Source organism: Lytechinus variegatus, chromosome 7 (genome assembly GCF_018143015.1).
Source record: "Lytechinus variegatus isolate NC3 chromosome 7, Lvar_3.0, whole genome shotgun sequence".
In the NCBI taxonomy this organism is placed as follows: Eukaryota; Metazoa; Echinodermata; class Echinoidea; order Temnopleuroida; family Toxopneustidae; genus Lytechinus; species Lytechinus variegatus.
Window position 1 is genome coordinate 10,602,009 of NC_054746.1, and position 13,577 is coordinate 10,615,585.

Here is a 13,577-nt window from a genome sequence, read left to right on the forward strand (position 1 = left end):
GGTCTTATTGATTAATACACAGTAGTGGGGGTCCTCTTGGTATGATATGAGCAATGCGGTCATGCCTTTAATAACAAACGCAACTAGGTATTTAAGTGTGACTCTTAAGTCATACTTAAATCTTTGTGAAACACCCCCTGATTTCCTGAGTTTTTATTTAAACACAACCCTTTTTTTACAGACCCCTAATCTGTGGTGATGCAGTTATATACCGGATGCAACCATGAATTTAAGACCGATTTTTAATTGGATTTTAACTTGGTGAAACACTCCCCTGGTTTTAACGTGTGATTATTACCTGAAGCATAAGAGCACCTTCATTGACTTGTGACTTTTCGTTTTCTTTACAGGATTCATTTGTAGGTCCAGCTGTAATCGCTTTCTTCTTTAGCTCATCCAATAATGCTGTTCCTTCTGCAAAAACACAAGAGATTCAACATCAACAACAAAACACATCATTTTTTTACGGAGAACAAAGTACCTGTATTCAAAATTTTTATTCCCAAAATAAATAAAAGAAAACATTGTTTCAAAGAATGACATGAAAAATACATTGTCCCGAAATGGAACACAACATTTTTTTTCCATACAAAGTATTCATATAATAAAATTTTAAAATCAGAACATGAGAAAAAAAATCATCTAGACACATTATTTTTTAATATCAAAATCATTCATCATTCTATAATAAAAATAAAAGAAATAATAAAGGAAAACATAAAATAAGGTCATCTTGATACACTTCTCACATTGAAAATATATTTAAAAAAATCACATGTCACATATTGATTGAAATCAAATTCAACTTATTATAATCACTCCCCACCTTTTTATTAAATTAAACTAGCACATCAATGATGTGGAGCTCATCCGGCATCTTGCAAAGAAATGTAACACAATTTTTAATTTCAGCCTAGTTGACAACTGTAGTGAATTATATTAGTGACATAAATTGAGGAAACAAAATTTAGATTGATGAAGAAATGACAGAGAATAAGAATTTTCTGTGATTTATGAATGAATTTGTATGAATAATTTTCAAGTCAAAATTTCTGAATTCTGTGTAGAACCTTGGTGAACCTCATGTAGCTCTCAGATGGAACAAAAAAAAATGGTCAACAAATAAAGAAGATGCATTTTCTGTGATTTATGGATAAATTTTGCATAAATTAACATGAATAATTTCTACTCAAAACTCTGCGAAGATTTTAGGTGAACCTCATGAAGCTCTACCAGATGGAAGAAAAAAAATCAAAATCGGTCAACAAATAGAGAAGACCAAGCATTTTATGTAAATTTTGAAAAATACACATAAATTAGCATAAAACATTTTCTAGTCAGCATTTTAAAATTCTGTGTAGATGTTTGGTGAACCTCATGAAGTTCTACCAGATGGATGCAAAAAAAAAAAATCGGTCAACAGATAAAGAATAAGCATTTTAGTGAATTTTGAAAAATGTGCATAAATTAACATATCACTAAGGAGCTTCAAAATTCTGTGTAGAAGTTTTGAATCCCCCACCTAGTGCTATCATATAAAGCAAACAGAATTGAAATTGGGCTTGAAATGACGAAGAAAAAGCATTTTGAAATTGTGGACGGACAAAGGACGCCACGCCATGGCATAAGCTCATCTGACCCGAAAAGTAAATACATAATCACTATACAGTAGCCATTATTAATTAAATGGCCTCTTGGAGAAAGGATTTAATGAACTTCTTAGAAAATCAAAGTAAGTATTCATGAAAACAACTTATTAACTACAATCAGGAAGGAGAATACCTACATCACTCTGACCCTGTACTCATCTAGTTCTTTAAAGGACGTTCAACAGATATGTTTGTGCGCATCATGATCTGTGCATATTCTGTGCTACCCGCAGTGACGTCACAATTGATAAACCGGTATTTAATTAGTTATAGGTATCAGCTGATTTTTCCTTCAATCTGCATTTCAACTGCAGATCCAGTCTTTTACATTATCCGGGGGGGCCACTTACATTGACGAGTGGATACCATGTGCGACCAAAAAAACGCGTAAAAAGTATGTCCTTTTCACAATAGGGCACGTTACGTACGTAACGTGATAAGGGTGTCAAAAACACAAAAATAATGAAAAAAGGGTATCTATTTCACTAGGAAATTACGTGTTTAGGGTCGAATTTGTGGGGATGATAAAACAAAATTAAAATGTTTTATAAAGGATGTCCTTTTGCCCCGACACTTCGTGTTTAAAGTCCGATTTGCGCGAGGTGTAGAAGGTGGGGCGTAATAAACCAAATAAGGTAAAGCCGACGATTAGGACCCGTAACAATTAAACATTCCTGTACTTGTTTAGGGGTTCATTTCGGGGAATATTTGCCACAAGTATCGTTTTGTTTCCAATACTTGTAAAGGGTAGGGTTTCACACGCCAATACTTGTTAAGGGGTGCATTTTCAAAATATGGAAATTACGTGTTTAGGGTGCTTTTCGAGACCCCATGGTCGTGCATGGTATCCACTCATGAATGGAAGTGCCCCCCCCGGGAAAATTATATGGTTAACTAACTGAAAATAGTCCATGGGCTCATTTACCCCTAATTTTTCTGCTTTTTTTTAAACCAACTAATGGCCAGGGTAAACTTCCCCTTCAAGTCTATTCATAACTTTAAACGTTTAAAAAAGAACAAAAATAATGAATACTGAATTAATTAATATAGAGTTATTTGAACAATTAATTCCTGCAATTGAACAACCATGACCGTTTTCATAAATCATGCCTGAATCAATATGAAAAATTATTACTAAGGATGATTTTTCTTTTAACTGATAATCGTCATCATGATTGGGAATATATACAGGTATCATCAAAATATAAACATCATAATGAGATGAACAGAGTATGAAGAAATGACCTTGTTCATAAACGCATACATTAATAATGCATAGGAATACAATAGACCGAGTGATGAATCCTCTTGCTGAACCCACATGCAATCACTTAAATTCTTAATTAAAAAAAAACATTTAAATGAATTGAAATCATGATTGCAATTATAAAAGCCAGTAATAGCAGAGATAAGCAAGGTATTCTGATGATATACCAGCAGATAACACCCAAGGATAAAATCTGCCGACATATTCAGCATGAAACACGCCGACATATTCAGCATGAAACACAACGCCATTCCTTCTTGCTCGGGACTATGCAATGACTGTACCAGGAACTTAAAAAAGTCTCATTTTAACTGATAATAAAAAGTTTGTTTTTCTTTAAAAAGTCATTCTAGACATGATACTATGATAGGATAGTGTGATACTATGATAGGATACTGTGATGACCTCATCAACACTGCACTTTTTTAATGTAATTCTTGGAAAAAATCACACATGTTGTTAAGGAACTCTGAAAGCGAGAATCCCATTTCAGAAAGTTGCATGTATGTTCTCCATCATGTAACCGGGTACCTTACACTTTTACGAAGCTCCTTGCTTTTACTCAGATCTGCATGGATCCTATCTCATAAAGACATTTTATGATGAAAAACAAAAACAACATAATTTCGAAAACAAGTATCCTATCAGCCATCCAAATTAAAGAATTTCAGTAGCTTTTAACTCTTATTGCAAATTTGCATCTTTTGTGAAACATGGGCTAGATTCACTCCTGCTGAGATATGTACATGCATAATAAGAGTCAAATAGGACAATAAAATATCATGTATCAGCTAATATTCAAGGCAAGAAAAAGAAACATTTAAGGTGCATAAAAACGGTTGACAGAAATTGTGTAAGATTTCACGGACAAGTGAGGGTACTCAACTGGCCTTGTTGTGAACTGATAATTCGGCATTGATTTGCAATTAATATAAACTGATACGAATGCCATCTTTATCATGACAGAAGTATCAGGGTTATACGTTATATGTCAGCAGGCCCTTATAGACTTGATAATTGGTACACCGTGTGGTGTCATGGATATCCATGCAGTAGCGAAGACAATCATAATGCAGTATCTCTTTTTCATTTTAAAACAACTCTGTGAAAAGCCAGAGCCTGCTTTACAGAGTCAATGACTAAAAACCTGTCTTATTGGTCATCACATATCGTTTGTGAAACCTGTCCCTATTTGGAAGGAACGCGTTATATAACGTGCCTATAAAGGCCACCTGCCTCCAGTGTGCACTTTTTCTATTTACCTTTGGTGGTCTTAAAGACAGGTTGGATTGCATTTTCAATTTCAGCCATTTTTTTTTACAGGATACCATTGCTTAAAATGCTCATGAACTGAAACAATGAATGCATTTTTTTTCACATTTCCAAGGAAAAATAATTAAATAGCATGAGTCAGCCTGTCTATGACGTGAGTAATGCAAACACGCAGTGTTTGATATATAGTAATGGCTAAATTTTGTGTACTAATTAAATGCCACAACATTGTGTATTAACAATTATGATGCTACATGATAATAAAGCAAAATAGAAAAAAAATCAATAACAAGAAAATTTAGCATGTAATTCTCTATTTAGTCTCTAAGTTTATTTATTACAACACTATTAATATCTTTGAAATTGGATTATAACTGGTAGAAGTAATAAAGACATAGGATTCAAGATTAAAAAAGCAAATCACACCACTATGAATTATATCATTTCTCAACGAAAAGTATTAAAGGACACTTATGAATAATATCAAGTAATTCTCTAATTCTCTTCTTTGAAGTTCTTTCCAAATCAACAAGTATAAACTTGTCTTTACATCAGCCTCCGGGAAAAAAAAAATCATATACCATAAAGGAAGGTTTTTCAATTAGATAGATAATAGAAGTTTTGCTTCATTGCTGCATGAATTAAATAGTTAATCACCCCCCCCCCCCCCCCTTTACAGAGTCAATTGATAATTCATAGCTAATTATTGTATGCCTAACTTCATCAATGCACATTGAGGACAAAAGAGCTATTGGGTCGGATTGGTGATGGTGCTAAACCTTTGCTGCTTCGTGACCACTGGATGAACTTTGCATTGCGAATGACCCAGCATGCATCTGGATACCCCCACGCAAGTACAAACTTCATTGGTAATTGACAGAACTGAACTGGTACTGGCAAATAAAAAAAAAACCCAGATCAAGTGGAAATTGGTGAAAATAAAAACAATACAAAAGTGATGCCAAGTTTGTGCTGGTAGAGAATATACAGGTACCAATGGATGGCATAGAAGAGAAGTATCATTTTTGATCATCCATGCTCATATCAGAACAGGGTATAGGAAATAATTTTATTTTTAGGGGCTATCCCCCCCTCCCTGCCCCCCAAATACATTTGGGTGATTGTTGAATTTGGGGGCTATTTCTTTCATTTAAAGGGTTGCTTATTTTTTTATTTTAATTTTTTCTTTAATACCATGCTACTCCATAAATCATCAAACTATTCATCAGTAAGACCAATCCAGAGATAATGTAAAAATTATCAAATGTGCATAGGCCTACAATTGAAGTCATAGAGATTTCCATTTGATTTTTTTTATAATTGAATTAAATTGAACATGATTGTTTTAGTACAACACATTGTAGCTCAAAGCTAAGAAATTCAATAAATCTCAAGATAAAGCATATGATAACCTCTAGTTTTCAAGCAAGGAGACGTACCATCGCCTCCTCAGTGATATCATGATCCCATGATCTTCACTTTGGAAGATTAGGCCTATATTGCCTACTCTGAACAATTCAAATGGGATATCATTACAATTAAACCTCTCATCAAACACATAAGCTGGATGATCGTACCCACGAAATATCATATTTTTTTCATGATAGACAAGATTCTTCACTATGGGATAATCCTAATGTGAAAGCTGATGGCAAGCTCTATTAAAAACCCATTTTTCAAGAGCTACTGGATAATTGATTAAGGCAATGATATAGCAAATCTCTAATTATCTGAACGACGGATTCTTTGTCACAGTACGCCTCTCCACTGCCATGCACCTACAATCACATGACTCACAGAGTTGCACACAATTATCACACAGAAATGTACATGTATGTATGAATGTAGAATTTTCAATTTGGAGCATATACACACAAATTTGATATTTATTTATTTTAATTGGAATGGTTATGGAATAGGAAAGAAAAACTCTTCTTTGACTGACAAACAATGATGAATAATAAAAAAAATAGAGTCAAATAATAAAAAATAAAGTCAATCTCATATTGACATTATTGTAATTTCATAACCCCTGCAAAGAACAAAGGTATAACAACGAAAGTCCGATACTTGGCTATTGCCCATAGATTTACTACAGATTGAAACTAAAAAATACTGATCTTAAGTTGTCTATCTATATTAAGTTCACTGATTTTATTACTTTTTATTTCTAATTCAGCAAATCAATACAATGGAGAGAGCACATTCACAAGTAAAGCCATTCACTCATTCATTTTAAATAATAATTTGGCACTATGGGCTTCTCAAAGGTATATAAGGTACACACTAAATCAAGAAAACCCATTTATTTCAATTTCATTAGATTATGGTAAAAAAGTAAAATCATTTTCTCCTGGTCAGTGACATAGTAACATTTCATATTTGTAATAAATACCACATTCTTTCTTCTTTGTCCTCGATGAAATCTACCAGTTACACCATACAGAGTTACTACCACGATGGGAATGCTATGTGTTCTGTGTTTTTACCTCCGTCACTTCGAGTCGAGGGTTGCCGACGACGACGGAGTCGGGACATAGAGCAGGAGTAATAGAAGGTGATCAGATGTGATTGTGTCTTCATGACTCAAACTCTCCTCTGTGTGATGTTCTTAATGATGAGATGTGACATACAGATATAGGGCTAGAACACTACTCTGTAGATTACAAGAGCAGACAGCCAAATGAGATTAACCCGCTTTCCTACTCTATCCTAACCCTCTCTATTCCTCCATTTCGGAGCCTGAAATTGCACTTAGGCGAGCTTTTGAGTGCCTCAGCGTCTTCATTATACCGTGCCATAGAACATGGGGATGCATTTTTATATGCGACTTCCAAGGGTTTTGTGTTGCATGTACAGTATGCGACTGAAGAATGCAATGTAAATTTTTCATAAATTAACATACAGCACAAATTGTATATATGAGAATTAAAGTGGAGTGTCTGACTTCTCACACGATGATAAAATGTCATGACTGAAAAGTGCAAATCATGCAGAAAATGTTCTGAAAACATTATCAGCTAAAAAAATATTAATTTAAAACTGTTCAATGCCTATTGTCTGACCTTAATTCAAGGAACTGAAATTGAAAGTTCAATCAATCTCATTCACAAATCAATTTCAATACATATATTCATACATCCTAAATAAGGGCAAGTCTATGAATGGGTTTATTCCGTCATAATACACAAATAGACGTTAAGTCGAAGGTAGAGGGCGTTAAGGCGCATTGCGAACATTGAAAGAAGACACAAAAAAATCGCCTTAAATGCAGATGTAGAAAGACATATATATATGTGTGTATATATACAATTTCATATTCACAAGTAGTTCTGCAAGAAAATGAAGTACAAAAATAAAAATGGTTTGTATATTCATAATTAGCAATGATTCATTGTGATTTACAAATTTCAACAGGGATTTTTCTTTCTGTTTTGAAAGTAGTAGTACACTGGGTTATAACATTGAAAAAGAAAATCAGCTGGGTGTAATGACTCATATTATACTTTAAAACAAGTATTCATACCTCATTTTCTGCCCCATAGTGAAGACAACTGAAAATGTCACAAATCTCCTCAGAATTTCTGATCCCCCTTACTTCAGTGCACCTCATCAACGAAATAAGATATCCTTTCGTATAAAAAATTTCTCTAATGAAATCTAAAAAGTCTGGGCTTATGTGAATTTTAAGTTCAGTCCTAATGGTCATTAATGGATACATGAATAAAACGAGCCTATTCCGATAGGTTGATATTTCCTTTAAAAGAAGTTCTTCTATCAACAGGTGTTTCCTGAAAGACGTAAAAATAGACAGACACTGGAACAATCTTTCCTTAGAAAGACGTCTTAAGATGCAGTTTCTTCAGACAACCATTCACTTCTCTTTTGACCTACTTTTCGAGACAAACGCTGATCTACCAACTCAATGGGGATTATGAATGCATGAACACAAGCACATCTGCACCCGATAATAATCAAAATATGTCTTTTCAGATGAATAATCAAATGCAGATCAGCCTTTCCCTCATAACATTGTATTTAATTTTAATGGACAATAAATCAATTGAAATTGAATTGAAACTGAAATTGAATGTGCTTTATACATTGTAACTACTAAACTGAAAAAGAATTACAGAAATACAGATTGAATTATAGGATGGAATGAAAAAATTTCTAGGTAATTACAACAACAGAATCAAAAGAATGATGCAAACATCCAAACATACATAGACAAAAAGGAAAGAAGTTGGTGAAGAAGAGCCTCTCTACTAAAGATCTAGAAATGAAATTATAAAACACCTTGGAGCCAACATTGCCCCAATCGCCTGTGTGATTTTTTTTTCTCTGCTTGGATCATAATTAACCCCTTAAATATACCATTCAAACATCTAGGCTTATAAGTAATTTGCAAATTTTTACCTAACTACACCAGACTTTAGCTACTAGACTTCTCGTTAAGGTCCTATCAATGATTACACAACGGAAACAGTTCTTCAAGGTAGGCCTACATAGATGTCCCTAATTATAGTGTTTACAGTGTATGATTGCTCCACTTTCACTCAACTGAACAATAAACTAAAAACTGTGTTTTCCCTATAAATGAAGCTTTGTAAGTAATTTTTAACTCTATGGCTTTCCAATCACACTTAATTCATAATCAGAAACAGAAATTACGTTATTTAGTGCGACCCCCCCCAAAAAAAAAAATGTTGTTTTCACTACCCCTTTTCCACTCCCCCCCTCTCCTTGACTGTATTTTTTCTTCACTCTCTTGATTTTATTCCAAGCTATGATGTCACACAAGAAATGATATCCCACTATATAAAAAAGATGATGAAATAACATCAAGAATATCCTAATCTTCTCTATCATCAAATTCTGTTATTTATATCCATCCATTCAAGCCTATATCAGTTCAATGACATTTTGATGTCCCGTTTGTTCCAGCATTTTTCCCCCATTTTTTTTCCCATCGTATTTACACCATGCCATCAACAGCAATAATACTGCGTAGAGACCGGCGGTGGCAAGATTGGCGCTATATACGGATGGAGAATGACCTTAATACAAATTTTACTCAATTGTGCACACTTTGAAAGGATGAAATACAACTCAATTATGCCTATGACCTTCTCTACTGTATGAGTGCATGGAGCTTTGAAATGCTCTCTTGTTGGTGTGGAGTTACGCGGAGAATGGAGTAATGATAGCTTTATACAGCCAAATTCCGTCCATGCAATCTCATATCACACACATGACCCACTGAATTGCACTGTCATTTGTCATGGAGTCCCGACAACAATGTCACACAAAGGCATTCACAGAATTAAAGTGTTTCTGAGCAGATACTATAAAACGGTTGCCGATTTCAAAACTAAATTGCATAGATACATCAGGGGGTGAAAATACAAAACCTGCTTTGGGGCTATTGATCAAGTCTTTGAAAAATAGATTACCCCATCAATTAGATGTTATCAACAAAGCATGCATAATCATGTTTTTGGATACAGGGCTTGTAGATCAAGGCTAAACTGGCACTAATTAATCAATTTTGGCTATTCAAGATTGCCTAATTCCATTTAGCTTGGAGATTTGAGGGTCAGACGACTGTTCAAGTTGCAAGAGAGCATGAAAGTGGTGATATACAAATAGACAAGGTATCTAACTAAGCATTCTGAAGCAATTCATAATTATATAGCCATGAAGAGGTAATATTCTGTCAAAACGTGGCAAATTAAAATGATTTGATTGGGGTTATGCGGGCCGATCACAACCTCAGACTGCAGACTTCACCAAATACAAATCAACTAAAAGGAGAAAACAGGAAAAGCAAAATGGTCTTCCCAATACCCACCCCCTTCCATCTTATATTTTCATAAACATAATAAATCCTCACGTTATATTTTGAAAAGCTAGTGCCCTTTGGTAAGGCATTAATCCTCAGTACCAGGTCCTTTGGAGAGGAACTTAAGACATCGGTCCTCTAGTTGTTTGTTTACAAGCATTCATGCTTTCTTAGCAATCAGATGAAAAAAATCACCATCAAGACAAAAAAAAAATGAGACAGAATTTACGTATCCTTTGAAAACCTCTATATGTTGATGCCTTTGTGATATCAAGTAGATATCTATGATCAATTACTGCAAGATAATTAAATTCCCATCTATTCAGAGATGGCTTGCTGGTGGTGCCTCTATTTTTACTTCTTGTGAGTACATACAGGCAAAGCGCAATCGCCAATCTCTATAACTTTCATTGTAGGAAGTAGCTTGTAACTTCATTCAGAATTCTTTGATATGACAATAACTTAATAAAGATAGGCTAGGGTGAAGCTACCATTATGTGATAGCTTCTACATTCTCAGATGGACAGAAACATATTTGATAATAGTGATATCTAGCAATCAAATTTCTTACTTTTATGGGACACATTGTAGTTTTAAATTTTTTTCTTTTTTTCAATACAAAACACGCCATCCTCTAAGATAGATGATGAAGCCTTTTATCTCGTCTCCTGGTAACTTCCTCCAGTAAGGAAATAGCTTTAGAGAGAACCACAATACCTAAAAATCACTATTCCTTTTTCTGGAACACACTCTAGTCTAGTGTCATACCCATCAACATTTATTTTCATAGTCACCCTACCTTTCTGTGAAAACTTCTTCATCTTCACATGGACACTACTCTCACTACCTTCCTGAAACTAGTTTAGTGGAAACTACTTTAACGCGTAATGAGAACGGTTGAAGCGATCCTGGAAGCAATCTTCCAAACCGGTTCATAAAACTACCTCGCGATGTAGCTTTCAAGATCGCTTTGCCTCATTAAACTGGTTTTAGCGTAAGTGAGGACACAACCGTTCTACGAAAGCGATCTTCGCTGATTTGAACGCGCTACTCCACGCACAATGTGTAGAATGCCCATGCGGCGGTTTCCAAATTCACATGAAACGTGTCTCCTCACTGAGAGCATTCCCGTAACAACAAGATCACTCTATGCGAGGTGATTTTGGAAACAAATTTCAAATGATCAAATGGGAACGCTAGCAAAGTGATCCTCCAAACTGGTTTCCTGAACCGGTTTCCAGTAAACTAGTTTTAGAAAGTGTAGTGAGAACGGGGCCATGGCTAGTAGTGAGTCTGATGATGGAGCCTTTACCTTGAGACTTTACCTAGAGACCTGGAGACTTCATCCAGTATACATAGCTTGGAGAGGGCCAAGATATCTAATAATCACTATTCCTTTTTTATTGAACACACTGTAGTTCTTACGTGTCTCCTCACTGAGAGCATTCCCGTAACAACAAGATCACTCTACGTGAGGAGATTTTGGAAACAAATTTCAAATGATCAAATGGGAACGCTAGCATCAATATTTATCTTGGTCAATAACCTACCTCTCTGTGAAAACTTCTTCATCCTCAGATAGCTGGTAGTGAGTCTGATGATGGAGCCTTTATCGAGTCTCCTGGTGACTTCCTCCGGGTAAGGAAGTAGCTTGGATAGCGCAGAGATCTCCTCCGTCTCCTTGTCTCTACGCATCTTAGCAGCATGGCGAGACCGTTCCGCCCTATCAACCGAGAAAGAAGTACAAAACAAGAAAACATTATAAGAGATAATCTATGTAACTTATATCAAATGGAGGCTTTATGTACATTATTTGTTTGTAGCCATTATCTGAACTTGTGTTCCCATTCACTGTATATGTTTTTATGTAATAATAGCTTAAAATGTTTGATATGGTATTTTGATGTTTATTGACTCAAAGTTGTGAACGAAAGAAATTTCCGATATGGATGAATAAAGACGAAGCTTGAGAGCCTGTATGTTTATTTTCATTACAAATTGTCAACATAATTTGCGATAATAATATGAAGCTTCAAAAGCATTCGGTGATTTGATATCAAATCTAAATGCAAAAAATAGATTACTTATTGATTTAATCGGAATTATTGATTTGTTCAATTTCTCGGGTGTAATTTTAACAACTCGGGTGTGGTCCTCTAGAAGCACCAACTGGTGCATGTTTGTAACACCTTAGATTATATTGTGTGAAGGGTACATCATCAACCCCTACAGAAATTTCCAAGCTTGCGGGAAGCGTGCGACTAGCTTGCGCAAGCTTGCGGCATGCTAGTAACTAGCATGCGGCTAGCTTAATAAGCGTGTGATATACGTGCAGAGTAATAGTTAAGCGATCTTTTAGCGAGCAGGGACTGTTCGCTAGCAGGCACTCGCTTATTAAGCGAGCGCCCTGCTAGTCGCATGCTAGTTACTAGCAAGCGGCACGCTTAAATTTCTGCAGGGCAAGATTCATACATCATCAAAGATGTATATAATCTTTTCATTGGTATGCAGAACTGAAACTCGCAAACAATCACCACATGAATCATGAATGAGAGACACTGCGACATCATTAAAATACTGAATAGGCTTTGATTGACAATACACATATTCACCATTGTGACCATGGTGAAGTCATATGGATATCATCCAAGTTTCTCTCATTCCATTATCCATTGAGAACCAGGCAAAAAACTACTGAAAGATGAAAAGATCGAGTCTCAATCATTGAGAAACCATCTGCTTACAAAATCAAAACTGGATTCAAAGCTATATTTTGGATATTCATGAACAATGTATGTGGGTTTTGCATTCAGAGTAAAGAAATATCTTAGATATATGAAAAAGGTCAACTTGTGGGTTATGAAAATGTTTCATCAGTTTATCTGTGTACTAAATTTAAAAAAAATGACTTTTTTAGCTTCAAATGTTGGATATATATGAATGTGTGGTTTTACTTTCAGGGAAAAAAACAAAAATATATCAGATGTGTTAAAAAGGTCAAATTGTGGCTATGAACATGTTCAAATTCGTCATGCACAGTCTACAACAGGAAATACCTCAGCAAATACCTCAACTGACATTGTTCTAAGGAATTTATATCTTCATCTGTACGACAAAGGGATAATTATATGACACAATATATCATATCTGACCTGAAATACATCTCTGACACCATTATACCTGTGTTAACTGACACAGTGAACGCTGAACCGAATTTACTTGGAGACTACCATATACTCGGTATATTTCAAAAATGCTGTAATGAAGATATGAAAGTGCTTTAGCCCTCACCTCTGTTACCATGGCAACGTTGAGAGATTTGATTGGCAAAGAGACCAAAAGTGATGTGGTAAATTGTTTTCAGGCAGAGCAGTGCTATTGGTAGTAAATTGGATAAAAGGGTCATACGTTTTCACAGGGACTTTTTTTCCGCGTAGGAGGATGAGGGGAATTACTCCGCTCTTCTCCATTTTACATGGAGTTTAACATTTTAAGGAATAGGGACGTCCCAGCTAGGCAACAATGTCTCAGTGCAGGCCTAATC

The 13,577-nt window shown here is 35.1% G+C and overlaps 1 protein-coding gene across 3 annotated transcripts in view; it reads right to left on the bottom strand.

The window, feature by feature from the left end:
* The window catches only part of LOC121418423, a 58,599-nt gene that overhangs the window by 17,925 nt on the left and 27,097 nt on the right, over positions 1–13,577 (bottom strand). For all 3 annotated transcript variants that reach the window (XM_041612276.1, XM_041612273.1, XM_041612275.1), the window contains exons 2-3: positions 11,584–11,756; positions 299–414 (exon numbers count right to left, since the gene is read on the bottom strand). In XM_041612276.1, the coding sequence (XP_041468210.1) occupies positions 299–414; positions 11,584–11,728 (261 nt within the window). In that variant the 5' untranslated portion in view covers positions 11,729–11,756. The remainder of the gene's footprint in view (positions 1–298; positions 415–11,583; positions 11,757–13,577) is intronic.